Source organism: Tupaia chinensis, unplaced genomic scaffold, assembly GCF_000334495.1.
Source record: "Tupaia chinensis unplaced genomic scaffold, TupChi_1.0 Scaffold000101_1, whole genome shotgun sequence".
Lineage (NCBI taxonomy): Eukaryota > Metazoa > Chordata > Mammalia > Scandentia > Tupaiidae > Tupaia > Tupaia belangeri.
This window is the reverse complement of record NW_006159565.1, coordinates 8,833,531-8,851,875: the sequence shown is the minus strand read 5'-3', so window position 1 is coordinate 8,851,875 and position 18,345 is coordinate 8,833,531. Positions and strand designations below refer to the sequence as shown.

The 18,345-nt window shown below is 37.7% G+C and overlaps 1 protein-coding gene across 3 annotated transcripts in view; it reads left to right on the top strand.

The window, feature by feature from the left end:
* The window catches only part of SPTLC3 (serine palmitoyltransferase long chain base subunit 3), a 161,539-nt gene extending 155,742 nt beyond the window's left edge, over positions 1-5,797 (top strand). For all 3 annotated transcript variants that reach the window (XM_014585987.2, XM_006143659.3, XM_014585988.2), the window contains one exon: positions 3,879-5,797. In XM_014585987.2, the coding sequence (XP_014441473.1) occupies positions 3,879-3,992 (114 nt within the window). In that variant the 3' untranslated portion in view covers positions 3,993-5,797. The remainder of the gene's footprint in view (positions 1-3,878) is intronic.
* Positions 5,798-18,345: the final 12,548 nt, after the last annotated feature.

The following is an 18,345-nucleotide window of genomic DNA, read 5'->3' as shown; positions in this document are numbered from 1 at the left end:
AATCAAAAATAATCTGAGGACTCTAGCCCTGGTAACTGGAAGGATGATAAAGCAATTAAGCAAAACAAACTATACAGTGAGGAACAGCAAATCTTCAATAAGAGTGAGGGATGAAATGAGCTCATTCTAGACATGTTGCAATTACATGTCCATGGGCTATCTATGGAGGAGAAAATCAGATTCTAGAGTTTAGGAGAGTATGTGAGTCTGGAGCTGCTGTGGTCCAGAGAAGTGAAGGAATCATTAAAGTCAATCGTAGAAGATATAATTGTGCAAATATAAGCAAGACTGAACTGGCCAAGGGCAGGCTCTTGCAGGGTGCCTATAACTAAGGATGAATATGGAAATCAAAGGCAGAGAACTAGACTTAGATGTAGCTGGAGCAGCCAGAAGAGATGATCTAATGCAATGTTAAACACAGTAAAAAGGATAAAGTAAGTTTCGAGGAGGAGAAAGATCAAAATCCTCCTCCAAGAATGTAAGTAGTTCAAGTGTGGTAAGGGATGAGAAGAAACTATCGACTTAACAATTAGTAGAAGCAAGATGTTCCACAGAGTGGGCAGTTTTAAGGGAATTCTGGAAACACAAGAGTACAAAGAAGAAAAAAATGAGAATAAGTTAAACTTGAAGCATACATACATAAACAGATACACATGTGGATGAACACACACAAAGTAGGCTTGTCTTTCTTCTTCACCATTGTAGCCTTAGAACTTAAACCAGTGTATAGTACATAATAGATGTACAATTAAAAATCTGTGACAGTTAACTCTAGGTTTTGAGGTGATGGCTAAATTCTGTTACTGTTCTTTATACTATACTCTATTTTCTAGATATTCTAAAATGATTATATATCTCCTCTACATTGATTTTAATTTATAAATGCATGTTGTCAGTTTTCTTAAAGTTATTTTTGTTTATCATGAGCAAAAGAGCGGCAGGGACTTCACACTGTGATCAATCCCAGTCTCAGATAGCCCAGATTGCAGGCACACATGTGCATGCCCAACAACCTCAGGGAGACCCTTGAATACAAATCCGGGACTTCTCCCATGCAGGTCCAATTGCATTACCAGGGCCACCACCTGGACCCAAGTGTTAAGAATGATACATTCTTTCTTTTTAATGGAGTGAGTTGGTGGTAAAAAGGAATTGGCAAGTCTTTCAAGAAGTTTGACTATAAAATCTAAAGAAATCGGTGTAGAAAAAGCTCTTAAGTAAAGGAAAAGATTTGACAATATTACACTTCAACCAAGGGAGACAATGAAGAGAGAGAAGGCTCTTTAGGCATTGGAGAGAAAAGGATGTGGCTACAAAGCAAGATCCAGAGATGACAAGAGAGGAAGACAACTCAGGTGAATAACACACACATAGAAGAAAAAGTGAGAAACAACTTTGTTGAACAGTCAGGCCATTAAGGTAGCAACACTCAGAGAATATGAATATTAGACAAGTGTACTCAGTGATTATATTTGGAATAAGACAAAGAGAAGCCACTCTACAAACACAAAATGGTTAATACTGATCTTTCTGACTGAAGGCTGTACCTTTACAAGTGACAGTTCTAGCTTCATCCTAATCCTTTGCTTCCTGGAAAAAAAATATATAACTACATGATAACTAACCAATGAACTACTTCCTTTACTTGATGTCGTCCAACCCAGGGCTGGCCCCCGCTTCCTACAAATCATCTCAGGCACAAGCACAAATACAAGAAAAATATGTCCTCTCACCTTCCAATTATTCAGATGACCAGAATCTTCTGGAGTGTACTCTCCAGCTCGTCAGCAAGCTAAAGAAATCTAACTTTGAGTGCAGCTGTGTTCTGGGTGGTCTTTGACCAAGGTACATTAGCATAAATTATCTATAAATGGTGTATTCCTTACTAATATATCATGTACATCAGATAACAGGCACAAAGATAGAAGTTAAAAAGGTTAAGATAAAAAAAAATGAATAGAGGGCCAGCTCTCTGAGGTAATGGTAATCTATTCCTCAAGAGAAGCCAGATCCCACATGACAACCATAGTTCAAATCCTTGGCCTGGTCCAACCTGAAACACAAAAGATATGCAAATGCCCAAGATCCAATTGATTGGAATACTGGAAGAAGAACATGACAGACCCTGGAGAGGGTACTCTTCTCTCTCCCTTTCTGTCTCTCATATGTGTACATACAATGTCCACTATCTTGAATACAGAAAAAAATATATAAAATAAAAAAATAGAAACCCTAATATATTTCCCCCACATGTTGCATGAATTATCTTGTGTGTTCTCCAAACATACAGGAAACCTCTGAGCTACTTCATTTCACATCTTGGACAAAGATCTACAGACACAATCCCAGATAGTTATTTAAAAGATAACATTTGCTACTTTTTCTAAGTACTTATATTTTTATATAGAAGATTTTAAAAAAATACAGAGAAGAACATTTTGAACACTCACAATCCTACCACCAAAAAATATATTACTCTTAACCTGTTAGTGTATATCTTAAATGACATCAATTTAAAAGATGTACCAAATAGGAAAGTCTCTAAAACTAATAATCATTCATTGTTTTTTTATTCTTTTATGTTTCTCAAAACTGATTTTTCTCTTCCATCTATGAGAGTGACAAAGAGATAGCACCCCAAAAAAGTCTTATCATGGTGATCCACCCTCAGCCTCAGACAACCCTGAATCATGAGCATGCACATGCCAGCCTATGCAAGGTCTCCAGATGTGTGCTCAGAACCTTCCCATGTGGGTCAGCCTCACAGAGAGTGGTATTTTATCATTGCTTCATTGTTTGGTCCAGTCATTCATTGTTATGTTAACAACTCTCACTTTTTCAAAGCATTAGACCCTAATATTGTCCTCCTCCTCACTTAACAGGTAAAGAAAATCAGGCTCAGAAAGGTTCAAAAAATATGCCCAACACCACAGGATTAGTGATACATTAAAAGTAAAAATTACAGATGGCATAATGGTTATGTTGCTGGACTCCCATGTAGTGGACTGCAGTTCGACTCTTAAACCTTAGGCCAGGTGCATGTGCATATGTGCCCAAAATTCCAAAAAGAGACTAGAGAAGGAATTGTGGTATGGTCCTCTCCCCAGGGGGTGATTTTTCGCTTTCTCTCTCTGTCTATCCAGCGAGCTCATGCACCCTATAGCAAAAATCTCTCTTAAAAAATAAAAAAGTAAAATTATTACTTTCTCAATCTGTTATTTCATTTGTAAAACAGGGGATATATTTACCTGCCAAGAGTAGGAACTGAATGAGGTGAGTTCATTATCCCTTGTGAGTTTAAGTTCTATTATTTCATGGAGTATAGACATGACAATTTAAATACAGGAGTTGGGTGGGGAGGTGGAGAGGTTGGGGAGGTGGAGCAGGTGGGGAGGAGGGGTTTTGGGGGGGGTATGGAGAAAAGCCTAGGAGGGTAGAGGATGATACTAATCAGTTCCCACAATGTTCTAGTTTATTCTTTGCCTGACTGGTTTGCTGTGTCATAAAGACATAACCTCAAATGCATTCTTTAACGTTATCTTTTTCTTCCACAAAGTTATATGTAAGTCATTAAACTTTAAAAATAAAGCTATAAAGGATAAGCATGGGTATTTTCACTACTCTCATCACACTCCCAAAATAAAATAAACATTCATAATGTGGAGTTTGACCATTAAATAAAATGAATTAGCATCTAACATTCCTCTGGGGCTTATAAACCACAACCTGATAATATGGATCCTGCTCCTTTTCTTGACAATCAAAGAAGCTGACAAAATAAGACTGAGTCTTTGTGAGGTTTGCCATTAACTTGGATTCTACAAAACAGTGTCTCTTAGGGCTTTAAAGGTAACTGATGGAAGACAATCTCATTGCAGGTTTTAGAAGCCCTTGATGAAATGGGGGATCTTCTGCATCTGAAATATTCCCGGCACAGGAAATCGGCACGCCCTGAACTCTACGACGAGACAAGCTTTGAACTTGACGATTAAGTTTCCTGGTCCTGAATGGAACATAAAGACTTTGCCAGAAAGACCTCCCTCCTTGCCTCAGAAGGAATATAAATGGATTTCTCCCCCTTCCTAAGGATAATTTTGGTTTCCAGACCAGCTTAATTGAAGTGAGGAAGACGTTGTATTTTTAATGTTTCCAACTTGGGACTGCAGAGAAAAAAGAATTCCAGATTTAATTTTCTCCTGTCCCACGTATTCCGCTAAAAATACACACACACACACACACACACACACACACACACACATCTTAGAATATTTTTAATGGCAATGAGCCTACATTTTAGCTGCTACTGTGCAGTCTCTTTGGTGGGTTGCAGACCCTTTCATGGGTTACAACCAAATGAGAGAATTTTGATTTTTGATTCAATAATCTTACTATGTGTTTACTTATTTCAACTTCAGATAAAGGTGAGGGCAGTGGACAATAGCTGACTTTCCTGTCCCACCCATAAAAGTGGAGCTAGAACCCATCCACAGCATGCAAGTTTCCAGGCATGAAAGTAAGGAAATGTTACTTTTACCACTGCCGCATTTGGACTTTTCCCAAGGGCAAGTGTCACAAGGCAGGTTAACATGTTGAGGGAGAGAGCAGTACTGGCCAGTGGAGACTAAAGACGACTTTGAAGAAAACTTTCCTTTCTCTCTTTCTGATCTCCTACAGTTTTACAGCAGAGCTTCTGAGGTTTGGAAAACTCAAGACTTTTGTTTCATAAGGAAGGGGGCAAAATGCAAGCACAAGCCAATTTTAAACCTAGACTAAAACTGTAAAGTTAATATAACCTGAGAATTGCTGGTGCCATGTAGAGTGAACTAAACGTTCATGTGTAGGTTTTATTACTTTAAGGAATGAGTTGTCATTTTCCTACTGAATTTTGAGTAAATGGTAAGATTCCATTTCCTCTAGAATTGCCTCCCAAGAACACACTTTAAGAATGTATTGATTCAAGAACAACATTTAAAAGCAAGTTCTATCTAACATGTTCAAGATCAACCCCCCCCCCCAATTCAAGTCTATTAAATAGTACTGTCACTTGGCACATACCCTCCGATTTGGTGCAAAGTGGACTTGCTCACTTTGAGGCAACTAGGTGTAATTTGTGTCCTCTCTCTCTATGTGAACACAGACTTCTATAAAAATTTAGCTTTTTGCTAATTGGATCTAGTTGGTGTGGAAAAAGCCAGTGGAAAACCTTATCTTTAACAAGCTCCCAGATGGTGCCCAGATTTGGAAACTCTAAAGAGCAGTGGTGACCTTTTAGGGAAGCTTCTGTAACAGTTCGAATGAGTTACAGAGCATTCCACTCTATCAAATGACACTGTAAACAAATCACTTCAAGAGAGGTTTGGTTTTGCGTGACACAGATGGACCCAAGCTTTCATACCAAGGACTGAGCTAGAAACTCAACTTTCGGTACCAGTGTTGCATGGAGCAGTGTGTCCTGATCTCATAACATTAAAGGGAAAAATAGTGATCAATGTGAAAGCTTTTTCTAGGGAAACTGTGACCACCCTCTCCCAGTGAGTACACCAGTTTAAAAGTGGAGCCCAGTGATAACAGTCCTCATGAATGGTTAAGAGCTGTACACACTGTTATTGAAAGAAGAAAATAGTAGTTTCTTAAAATGCAGATGCCCCATCCAAAACCAGTTCCACCTTTTATCAATGAACTGGTGCAACATTACTTGTTCCAAGAAAACATGTCTTATAAATGTACAAGGAAAGGAAGATGTGTAAGTCTTTGAAAAGGTTGAGTCTTCAAAAAGTTAATGGAAAAATACACATTATAAAAAAATTATGCATGGATTTCTGAAAAATTTTTATACCAAAATAAACTCATACTTTAACTCCCTTTTTCCAAGAACAATCTGAAGTACCCTCATATGTACATGTACATGAAGTTGCTCCTACTCAGTTGTTCAAAATGCATGTATGTCTTGGTTCTACAAAGGAAAGAGACAGCAAAGAGGGCAATGGGACAGTCAAGCTTTCCCCAAGGTATATCAAGTAATCAATACCCTTCTTTCCTTCTGAGTCTAACTGTGACCTTCACACACACATACACACACACGCACACACACACACACACCTTCATATGTACCCTTTTGAGTTTTAAGCCCCCAGATAAGTGTCTTCATGAGTGTAAATGCCCACCATTATTACTTTCATAGAGAAGCTTGAGTCTAACTCATCATGAAAAACTAAGTACTTATCCATCCAGCATGAGAGGCAAGAAAAGGTTGCACTTTTTCATCAAGAGCCAAGAGTCCTGGGGAAATTTATTATATTCCTATATATAAGACAAAAGACCTGTTTTTGTTAAAGAGTCTACACTGAATATATACTTATAAGCACAATCATAATCCAAGTGGAATGCTTCCCAAGTGCATTAGAGGGACCAGACTCCATAAGTCTTATGATACAAGAGTATGTGTCATATACAATGAGGCTGGTTAGGAGGGTGATTGTGAATAATATATTTAAATTTCTATAAGAAAAAAAATCCTTTAATGCTAGGTTAATAAGACTATGATTTTAATTCAGTAAAGATGGTTAAACTTGATAACTATATCAAAGCCAACAATATCTCTGCAGTTGGATCTGTTGGAAAAAAGAATTTTCTAGCAGAACTGTCATGTTGTGCCCCATCCTCTTATTTGCATGCAAGCACATACACACACAGATACATGCACACATTTTCCTTTTACAGAAGCAGCAAGAAAAGAAAGTTATAAAGATAAGAGTCTGGTCAATAAAGAGAAGATATTATTCCAGAAAATTATATTCAAGGAAGCAGAAGATAAAGATCCCCAACTGTTATTTTTAAGGAGGTTACATGGACATAGTACGGAAATGACCTAGGCTCATTCCTAATTTTAACAAGGAACCATAGAGTCATAGCCATTTAGCCTCATTGCCTTTGGGTATGTTTTGACTTGACAGAGACCACAGTCTTCAAAATTTACCAGAAATCTTGTTAAAGTGTAAATCCCTGGGCCACACACTAGACCTCCACTGAATCATAATAGCTTTAGTTTGAGAAACATTGGAGCTTTTGGTTTGATAGACAAATTGTCTCTAAAATAATAGAAACCTTGCTCTGACTCTTCATTGATAATAAAGGATGTTTATACTAGTAAAGTGAATTTATTCCATGACCAAACTTTTCTGCTCAATGAGACACCTTGTACCCATTTCTTAAGTAGCTTCTCTTTCTATAAAAATGGACCAAAAACTGAAGAATAATCTGCCATTCCTTTGGGAAAAATTGTTCTCTTCTCTATCATTCCCAACAACACCCCTCTTTTCCTTTTCACCTTGTGTCTCTGAATGTTATGTCATTTTTTTCTCTTTTTTTTTCTTTTTACTCTTTAAAAAAAAAATTTAACCTCCAGTTATTTATTTATTTCAACAACAGCTATTCAGTAAGATGAAAGTCTTAACAATTCTTCAAACACGCAATGCTCCTCCATATTTTTCTTCAGAGGTAGCAAATCTTATAAATGACTGTCTTTGTCTGTTATTGTGTTGCTAACAGAAATATCTAAGACCTGGTGATTTATCAAGAATAGAGATTTATTTGACTCATGATTCTGGTGACTGGGAAGTTCAAAGGCTTAAGACCAGCATCTGGCCAGCATCTGGTGCTACATCACAACATGGCAGAGAGAAAAAAAGCAGGCTTATGCAGAGAGGAAGAGAAAAAAATACGTTTTCACTTTCTCCATTTGTCCCTCCTTCACTCCCAGCTGACTGGATGGTACCTGCCCACCCTAAGGTTGTATCTTCTTCATTTAAAGGTGAACATGAACCTGAAACTTTAACCATTATCCAAATTGAAGCAGTGGCTCACTCTGATTTAAAATTCAAGTTCTTATGATGAAACCTTAACTCTCTTAAATATATACTTTGATTTATAGCAATAATAACAATTGTAATAATAGTAATAGTAACAGCATCTGGTTAGATCTTGACACTCACCAGTTTTTACTGGTCTCAAAACTGTAAGAACAACATATGTAAAGTCTGTAAGTCTGTTTTTTACAGAACATCATATCAGTTGTATAATGTTTAGAAAATTAAAAGGAGGTTTTTTAATTTCTAGACAATTATTATGGGACATTATTATATGATGTGATTTATGTGGTGTGTGCACATATGATGTATATGTTTTACTGAAACATTTGTAATAATTTTACTTCATTCTGCCTGTGAAATGTTAATTTCTTTAATAAACAAATCACCAGAATTGATAATATGAAAACAAATTAATGGTTTCGTGTTGATTTCACTTAGATTACCCTGACAAAAAGACTGAGGTGAAGATTTGCTTTTTGAAACTGGGGAAAATTTAACTGGGGAAAATTGGTAGGGATGACTAGATTGGCTTGTACTGTCATGAGAACTAATTATATACATCTCTTTCTACTCCTCATTCACTAACATCACATTAGTAGCTTGAAATTATTTATACCATGGAAACTGGCAAGCACTGAATCTTTGATTTAAGATCTGGAAAGGTGACTTTGAAACACCAAATACAACAGTGAAACCACATACAATGGTACAATATCTAGGTTAGAGGAAAGGAACAGGATTGGGAAGAGGGTGCAGTTGAATTGTGACATCATCGTGCAAAGTCCTCAGTTCCATGGGGAATTGTGCAACTGCAATAATTCTTTAGTGTTACCTCAAACTGATTTAAGAGACCAGGTCTTCATGTCCTCCCCACACCAATCAGTGAGGGGATGCAAGCAATCAAGGTAGAAGTATAGGACAGGGCATTACCTTGGTTAAGGCAATCCTATTTAGCTGAAGACAATTCCTGGAAAGGGACTCAGCTATGATTTATCATTTAAAAACTTATTTCTTATACACTCACTTAAAAAATACTTTATAAAGGATCAGGGAAAACATACACAAACAAAACATTTAATAAATACAAAAGTGAAAAGCTATCTGTTGATAATAATGTATATGGTAATGTTTTGACTTTACTACTACCCATTCGTGCTGGGAAAAAACATGTTGTACATTGTAAAGATATATAGTGATTAAATATAAATTTTAAATACATATATATACATATATATGTATTTAAAAACATTTTACAATGGAACATTTTAAATGGATAGTACAATAGAAAGAAGAGTATAATGAATACACATGCACCTATCACTCAGCTTCAAACGTTATCAATTCATGGAAGTCTTTTCATTTATTCTCCCATTTGCTTCATTTCCCCTCCCACCAGATTACTTTGTGGGTTTTTTTTTTTAGTTTTATTGTTTTGTTTTGTTTTGTTTTGTTTTAGAATTTTTCCATAGGGTACATGCACTTACAGAGAGAAACCAAAAGGGAAAATGAGAGGTAATCCCCCCAGAGGGGATGGCCACACTACAATCCTTTCTCCTCCTCCTCTTTTTGGGATTTTGGGCATGCATACACATGAGTCTGGCATGTTTTACAAGCTGCTGTATCCAAAACTTGAACCACAGAGTCAGCCACATGGGACCAAGTGCCTTAACCACCAAGATACCTGCTGATCCTACCTCCAGATTACTCTGAAAGAAAAAAAAAAAAAAAACCAGAAATCATATCTTTTCATCAGTAAACATGTCAGAGTCTCTGAATGGTAAGAATGTCTTAATCCATTTCTTTTTTCAATCTCATTAAAAGATAAGTCTTCAGGATAACAAATGCATCAAAATGAGTCATATGTTAACCTTTTCTTTCACTATCTCATAGCCAAGATATAAATTTCCCAGATCAAAACTAGGAATTATTCCTAAGGTCAGCATTGTGGTGCCTTGAAAGATAACAAAATTATTATTTGTTTAGATACCTACCACATGCCAGACACTGTCATAAGAACTTTGGCAAATACTACCTCCTGGGTACTATTGTAGAGATCAATCATGGATTCATCCTGGAAATCAAGAGCATTAAAGCTGTGAAGGGAGTAGCAAAGCATAAAGAGGACTTCAAAAACTGAAGATATTTTCCCCCTCGGAATGTTTGGACTTTTCCTTACAAAATCTACTTTAATAGACTATTTCAACTAAATTTATATATTAGCAAGAGTATTTAACCAAGAATAAGAGAAAACATGAAACCAGTTTATGCAATTGGAAAGGCTGACACCTATGCCAGTTTGGATTTAAGGTAGGACTTATTCCAAAATTCTCTTGCAGGCTTTGGTCTGAATGAGAGGCCGTAATCTTATATTTGCAAGTCAACTTCTGTGAGAAGTTATCACAGATACAAATCAATAAAATATCCAACAACAGAAGGTCATAATAGAAGCAAGAGGTATTGACTTTGCCATGGTATGAAACAGTGCTCTCTTTTATTCAGCCCAGATGCTAATTTTTATATCAAAAATATTGATTGAAGGGACTAGTGCTTTTGGCTCCCACTCAAGTTTATTCAGGATCTTTTTTAATTAGGTTTGGGTCGGCTACAGTGCCCATGGGCAGGGATAGGTCTGGCACCAATCACGGCATCATGCTCTCTACTTCATCATGAGCCAAGGACTAAGCCAAGGAAATTTCTGATTCTTTGTTTCTCCAGCCAGAGAAGTACACTTTTTCCAGATTTGAAGCATGCATGGAGCAAATGTGTAAGGAAGACCGAAAGAAGTGTAATGGCTTCCCTGTGATGAGATCAATCTACCCTACAACCTGAACAAGGCATGAATAAGGCTCTGTGTGTGAAAAATGAATGGGTAGCAATGTGAGGTCACGGAATAAGATCTTGGCATCTTTTGAATGAAAACTTTTCAACAGGCTGATGGAGCCAACAGTCTACAAGTTTTTTAAAGTGTAAAATAATCTTTTGCCAACAATACATGATTTCCCCATGATGTGTCTAGTTTATAAATAATTGCAGTTGTCACACAACTATTTTTATAGTGTCCATACTAATTTTATATAATTTATACCAGCCTTTTCAAAACATCACACACATGAAACTTCAATAAATTACAGTCACAAATTACACATACCTGTAACAAAATGGGTTTTCCTTTAGATATAAAATAGTATGTTGAGGGACCAGCAGTTGGCGTAATGGCTATGTCGCTGGACTCTCATGTAGTCGACTGTGATTTGAGTCCTGAACTCAGTGCCTTAAACTCACACTGGGCACATGTGTGTGCGTGCCTGAGATTCCGAGAGGAGAATGGAAGAGAAGGGATTGCGGTGTGGCCATCCTCCCCAGGAGGATGATTTCTCCTTTCTGTTTCTCTGTTTCTCTCTGTCTTTCTGGTGAGTGCACATGACCTATAGCAAAAACCTCTTAAAAAAAATAGTATGTTGATATTTAAAATTATAATTGAGTTCACCTTTGCTATAGGGTGCACGTGTCATTTCATATATGTGTGGTATTTTAGACAGTGCCACTATGCTGTGATCCTCCAGTGGTTGGGACCAGAGTCACCTGTTACCACTCCTGCATCTTCTGTAGAGTCTCACTATGTTGTCTACACTGATTGTGAACTTACAATCTGCTTGTTTCAGACTTCTGAATAGCTGGGACTATAGTCACTTACAACTATGCCTTGCTTTTTAGGGTAGGCTGAGAATCAAATCTGGGTTTCCCAAGTGTCCAGCAATTACATAGTGGCAATCTCCTTTCTGTGCCACTGCAGCTGGGTCCTCAAGTATATATTATTTTCAAGAAAGGCTACCAGCCTGCTCATGGTGTGGTGGTTAAGGCAATTGGAAATGATACACAATTTTTAAATTAAAAATATTTTTGAAAAAATTATTTAGAGCAAGCAGGAGGTATGAAGGTTCAGGTGCTGTATCCTACATGGCTAACAGTAGTTTGAGTCTTGGATCTGGCAGGCTGAAAACACATCACTCCCAGCATGTGTAGGTAAGTGCTCAAAATCCCAAGAGGAGACTCGAAGAGAAAGGATTGTGGCATGGACATCCCTCCTCGGAGGTGACTTCTTACTCTTTACTGTTTCCCATAACTCTCACCCATCTCCCCCGCCCCCATGAGTGTATGCACTCTATAGCAAAGGGAAAAAAAAGGCAAATACTCCAATAAATACGTCCAAGCAAACATGGCATTCATAAAAGAGTGGAATCCGAGAGTATTCAGAAAAGGAATCCCAGAATGATAATTAAGAGTTAAAATAGATTGAACTGTTGTGGCAGAACACAATGGCTTATTTTTGCCCCATAGAAGTTCAAATTAGAGCCAGTCGAGTAGCCTAGTGGTTGAGAGATTCAGATTTAACATGAGTGAGCATGATTCAAATCCCAGCTTCAGAAGCTTGGAAAACCCACCAGGCACAGTTATGTGAGTGGTCCTAATCCCAACAAGATATAAAAGTGAAAAAGGGATTGTGGCATGACTAAGGATGCTTTCTCTGTCTCTCTGTCTCTCTGTTTCTGTCTCTCTCTCTCTCTCTTGCAATTACATGTAGCCCCTGGCAATTAAATAAGTCCAAATTAGTGTTTATGATTGTCCAATACTCTCCTCCACACACTTTTTTCAAAGATCAAGGTATTTTCAGCCTGTGATTCCATCAGCCCCTAGAATGTGGTCCCTGCCATTGTGATTGAGGCCAGTGGGAAAAGGAAAGTGAGCGTGGAAGAGGCTCCCTCTTTTCACTATGGTGATTGACTTAACGCTGTTTAACACCTTTTGAGAGAACTGGAAGGCTCTGATTTCTAAATCCAAAGGGAATATTCAGAGGTCTGTAAGTAGCAGAATTGTTGCATATAATGCCCTGAATTCAGTCCCTAGAGATTCGACTCTCCTCCCAAACACAACTTCATTTACTTTCATCAAATAGATGAAATCTTATAAACTCCAGTCATATTCTAGTCATAGAACTCAGAGTCCCAATGCCACAGTTAACTGGTCAGCAGTCACTTCTCATCCCATCTCTCTCGTCACCTGTAAATGCATTCTGGCTCTTCAGAAACGATATGTTGCTTCTGTTTACCACTGTCATATGTGAATGCTCTGAGCTAAGGCACCTTTGAAAACATTGGGTTGGGCTGGGCTAGAGGAGGGAGTGTTGCTGAGGTCCATCTGCTGTTCCAGCCACGAGAAGCATGAGCACGCTAAGCCTGGCCCATATGCTTCTCAGGATATGAAAAGAGAGGTGACGGGTTTCTCACCTCTGTGATCTTCACTCTGCCTCTCAAATTGTCACACCTCACTTCAGGACCCTCCTGGGTTTCATTAGTGATGGGGAAAGCAAGCCAACTGGGGATTGGTGTAGGTTTGTTTGGGATTGGCTCTTCTAAAATTTCACTTTCACAGAGTAATAGCCTGGAGTCAACTCTTCAATGAAATGCTGGAGAAGAAAAAATATGGGGCACTTTATGGCTAGTTTATCCATCTGTATCTTCCCAGTGCACGTTCCTGGAGTCTCTCCCCTCCTGGGTTGTGACCTTTCAGGGTTGTGCAGCTTGTTCCTCTTCAGTGACAGTTTAAGGACCAAGAGAAGTAGCCACTAAAAATAACAGCATGTACAGTAATTCATTCCTGCCTCACCCATTTTCACCACCTAGCCCTCATTGTGAATAAAAAAGGGGACTTCAAAAACTTTATGGAAAAATGAAATGTTAAGTATGAGCTTATTTTGGTACAAAAATGTGAAATCCTTGCATAGGTTTTTTAATAATAATATGCATTTCCTGTGAACTCTTTGAAGATCCCCTATATGCAAATGATACGATAATAAAATTTATATATGATAGGTCTTCACCTTGGAAGAGCAAAAATTTAGGGACATGCTTTTAGAAAATTCTTGTTCATCATAATTTCATGGGCACGTTCAGGTCTTCTAGGTTTAAGTTTCCAGAGGTCATGATGGAACAGATGTTCTATTGAATGGGGAAAATTTCAAATGAGAGAGAAGCAAGTTGAACACAGATTTAGTTAACCAAAGATCTAAAATATTATTTAAAAGCTGTGTTGTATTCATAATCATGTTCTCAAATTGTACTCATAAGATATTCCAAGTATGATGAACTTCTTTCAATATTGTATATTATTTATCAAATTGTAATATATGAGAGGCACTAAAAATATACATGTCTCTTAAGCTTGCAACTTCAGCTTTGAGAATTTACACTATAGAGATATTTATGAAGTTTAGTTTCAGGCAAAATCATGTTCTACATAAGCTGAAATATTTTATTGTTGCAAAATGGAAATACTAGATAAGATAAAAAAAATCTTTATAAATGCAGAGCTGAATGGCAAGAAAGTTAGGAAAATCCCTGGGGCTAAAAAATGAGAAGGTGGGGTCAGCAGATGGCATAGAAGTTGCGTTGCTAGACTCCCACATGACTGACTGCGGTTCAAGTCCCAGACCTGGAAATTTAAAATAGGCTGGGCATGTGTGCGTGCATGCCCAAAATTCTGAGAGGAGACTGGAGGAGAAGAGATTTTGGTATGGCCATCCACCCTGGGGGGTGATTTTTCATTTTCTGTCTCTCTGCTTCACTCTGTCTCTCTGGCAAATGCAAATGCATGTACCATATACCAAAAATCCCTCCAAGAAAAAAAAAAAAAGAGGAGGAACCAAAATCTTAAGCTGTAATTCCAGTCTCCTGGGTTTGGCATTCACATTTTTATTTCAAGGAATTAACATAAAATGTGTTAGTAACATGAATTGTGTGCCCAGCAGAAACTCTCTCTAAAAGTATATTCTTCTTTTTTTAAAAAAAAATAGGGCTTGAATGCTCACCAGAGAGAGAAGAGGGGGGAGTGAGAAATCACCCCCCAGGTGGATGGTCACACCATGATACTTTCTCCAGTCTCCTCTCAGGATTTTGGGCATGCACACACGTGCATTCAATATGATTTTCAAGACACAGGGTCTGAGACTGAAACCATCCAGCTGTCCATGTCCATGGGACCCAGTACTTCAACTTCCATGGCACCTGCTGTCCCCTACAAGGCGAATTCTTATATTGGGATCTACACTGAGGTCCCACAAAAAATGAGCTACCAGTTCAAAATTACAAAACACAGAGGAAAATAATCTACCATGAGCAAAAACAATAATGATGATAGACATCTTCCAGTGGACACTACAGTAAACCATGTTTTGATGGCTAACAAAGGTTTATTGAAAGCCAGTTGATGTGATAAAATGCAGGATATGGGTTCAAGTGTACCTAGATGAAAATCTCAACTCCAGTTGTTTTTAACTGAGTTTCCTAACAGTAGTTACCCAATATCTCTGAAACTGTTGCAAATAAGACAAAATCTACCTCACGATGACATGATGTGTTCAGAAATATAAAATATCAAGAACATTACCAGGCATGGAGTAGATGCTCAATAATGTCAAACATCATAGAAATTCATAGGTTATAACCACAATGGCCTATAGGCAGGTAAAGGGTGAAAGAGAAAAAAGACTATTGATAGAACGGGAAGCAGTGAGAACTGCAGCTAAGAAGAGACAAGCACTAAAAAGCATTGAACTTCAATTATCTAAAGCCCATGTCAGCCAAACAAAATACACTGCAGGCCAAATCTTATCTGTGGGCCTCCTGCTTTGTAACCTCTATTAGACAAACCAGACTTACATGCTGTGTCCTCTTCCAGAAATATTCTTTCCCTTCTTCATATCTGTCAAAAGCCTATTTGTTTCATAAAGCCTCACTGCTGTACAATCTTATCTATGGATAATTTTCAGTTTTTCTTTACAAGATAAGTTTTGCCATTCTCTAAGATTCCACATAGTCTGTATTTCATTATGTGCTCTGATGTGGGCCTTCCAATGGCCAGTATAGGACTGGATGCACAGGTGTAGTCAACCTGATATTTCCATGGTAGATAAATAACCTCTGCTCTGCTTTCTCTGAGTTACTGCCCCTACCCCAATCACTCTAGTCCCCCTTCTGGAAAATCCTCAAGCTTTCTGTGATCCAGAAACCTCAGACCCTACTCTAGCCCTGTGATTGGTGTGTATTATGATTGATCCAATTCTTATCTATTGTTAAATATTTTGAATTCTCTCTTGAGTCTCTCCAGATCTTTCATGAGCTCCTTAAAAACAAATACCTTATCCTGTTCACCCATGTATCCACTGTACTGAAGACACTGCCTACCCCATAATAGAAATTAATAAACAAGTGAATGAACACATAATCTAAAAGGAAACCCAATGCTCTTTCTTAAACATTTATCACTCACTGTTTCACATCTGTAATATACACAAGAATAAAGTAAACATGGATTGAGAACAGTTCACTTTAGGAATATGGCTTTTCTTTCCAAATATTTCAACTGGAAACATAGCAAAATAGCAAAAATTTTCTCCTATTCCTACACCCATGTCCATATGGACTATAACTTAACCATTCTTCCCATCATCATGTTAAGTTTATTTCTTCAGTCTTTGAATTGAGGCTTGGCCATGTCCTTGCTATAGTCAATGAAACAATAGCCTGGTGGAAACTGATGCTTAAAAATTCTTTACATAGTAGGGCTTTATCTCTTATTGCTGTGAAATCATACAGACTAGACAGTTGGATGAAGAAAGACCTTGTGAGGCAGAGACAAAACTACCTCACCTAAGGCTTTCTAGACCAACCAGCCAACCAAGCACCAGATAATTGAGTGAATGAATCCATCCTAGATCACTCAGCCCCAGCTGAGCCACCCAGACTAGAAGATTCACCCAGCAAACTCTCAAATCTGTAAGAAAGTATAAATGTTTATTATTTTAAACAATTAATTGTTGGGTGGTTTGTTAAATAGCGAAGCTAACTCGTACAAATCTATTTTAATAAGTCCTTAATCAAATATTCCACTTACAAACCAACATAAAAAAATAAAATTCAGCCCAACCTCTGATGCAGTCAGTAGCATACTGGACTACAGAGCTGGAAGCCACATTCTGACTGCAATTCAAGTCTCCAGTCTGGTCAGCCTGAAAATTATTCCTGGTTCTCACACACGTGCCCAGAATTCCAGGGGACTGGAAAATTGGAGAAAGGGGATTGTAGCATGACTGCACTCTGTGGAGGGATACTTCTCTCTCTCTCTCTCTCTCTCTCTCTCTCTCTCTCTCTCTCTCTTTCTCTTCTGTCTCTTGCACACACATACTACAGACTCTGACATAAGTCTTTTAAGATAAAAATAACAAATAATGAATACATTTTTAGAAATTAAAGAGAAAAATGGATTATCTACATGAAGGAACAAATTTTAAATATTAAGGATTTTATTTACAATACCCAACCACAGTGCAACAAGTGGTAGGGTACCTCTCTGCAATGCTGAAAACCATATTGCAGGCTAGGAATTTAGATCCCAGGTTGACAGGAGCATGTAAGAACATGTATATGCATGCCCATAATCTTGGCCAGTTGAAAGGCTAGGAGGAGGGGAATAATAACAGAGTAAGTCCCTATCAAGGGTGCCTGCCTCTCTTTCTCTTAAGAAGAATTTTTTTTTAAAAGATTTTTGCTATGGGGTAAGTGTACTCAATTTAGAGAGATAGGAAAATGATAAATCATCCATTCCCCAAAGGGAATGGCAATGCCTCAATCCCTTCTCCTCCATTCACCTTTAGAGATATTTGGCACACATGCTCAAATAACTGGCATGTTTTTCAAACCTGCAAGACCAGGACTCAAGCTGTGGAATCAGTCATATGGAATCCAACACAACCATCTCACTATTGGCTGGCCCCAAAATTTTTTAATGAAAATTTTTCAATAGATTAAAAGTGAGCTATTCTTAGGAAATGAAAATATTATAAATAAGCCCATTTCTCCCCAGCTTATAAACTTAATAGAAAAAATATTTTGAAAAGTAACAAATTCATAATGATAGACATTAGAATAAGTTTGTCTTTTTTGTTTTTTGTTTTTTGTTTTTTCATTTTTGGGGGTTTTTTGGAGAGGTTTTTGCTACAGGGCGCATGCATGCGTTTGCCAGACAGAGAGAGACAGAGAGACAGAAAGTGAGAAATCATCCCCCAGGGGGATGGCCACACTGCAACCTCTTCTCCTCCATTCTCCTCTCAGGATCTTGGGCACACATGCACACGTGCCTGGTGTGAGTTTAAGCCACTGGATCCGGGACTTGAACCACAGTTGACTACATGGGAGTCCAGCAACATAGCCATTTCCCAACTGCTGGTTCCAGAATAAGTTATTAAGCAACAATACAAGTGACTTCCTTTTTTTGAAGTATTTTCCAATTATGTATTTGATGAAGGATTTATATGTATAACAGAAAGAACTTTTAAAATCAACAATAAAAAATAACTTTAAATGGACCAAATATATTTTATTTTAGAAGACTGTGGGAGATAAAAGTTTATAATCTGAAAAAA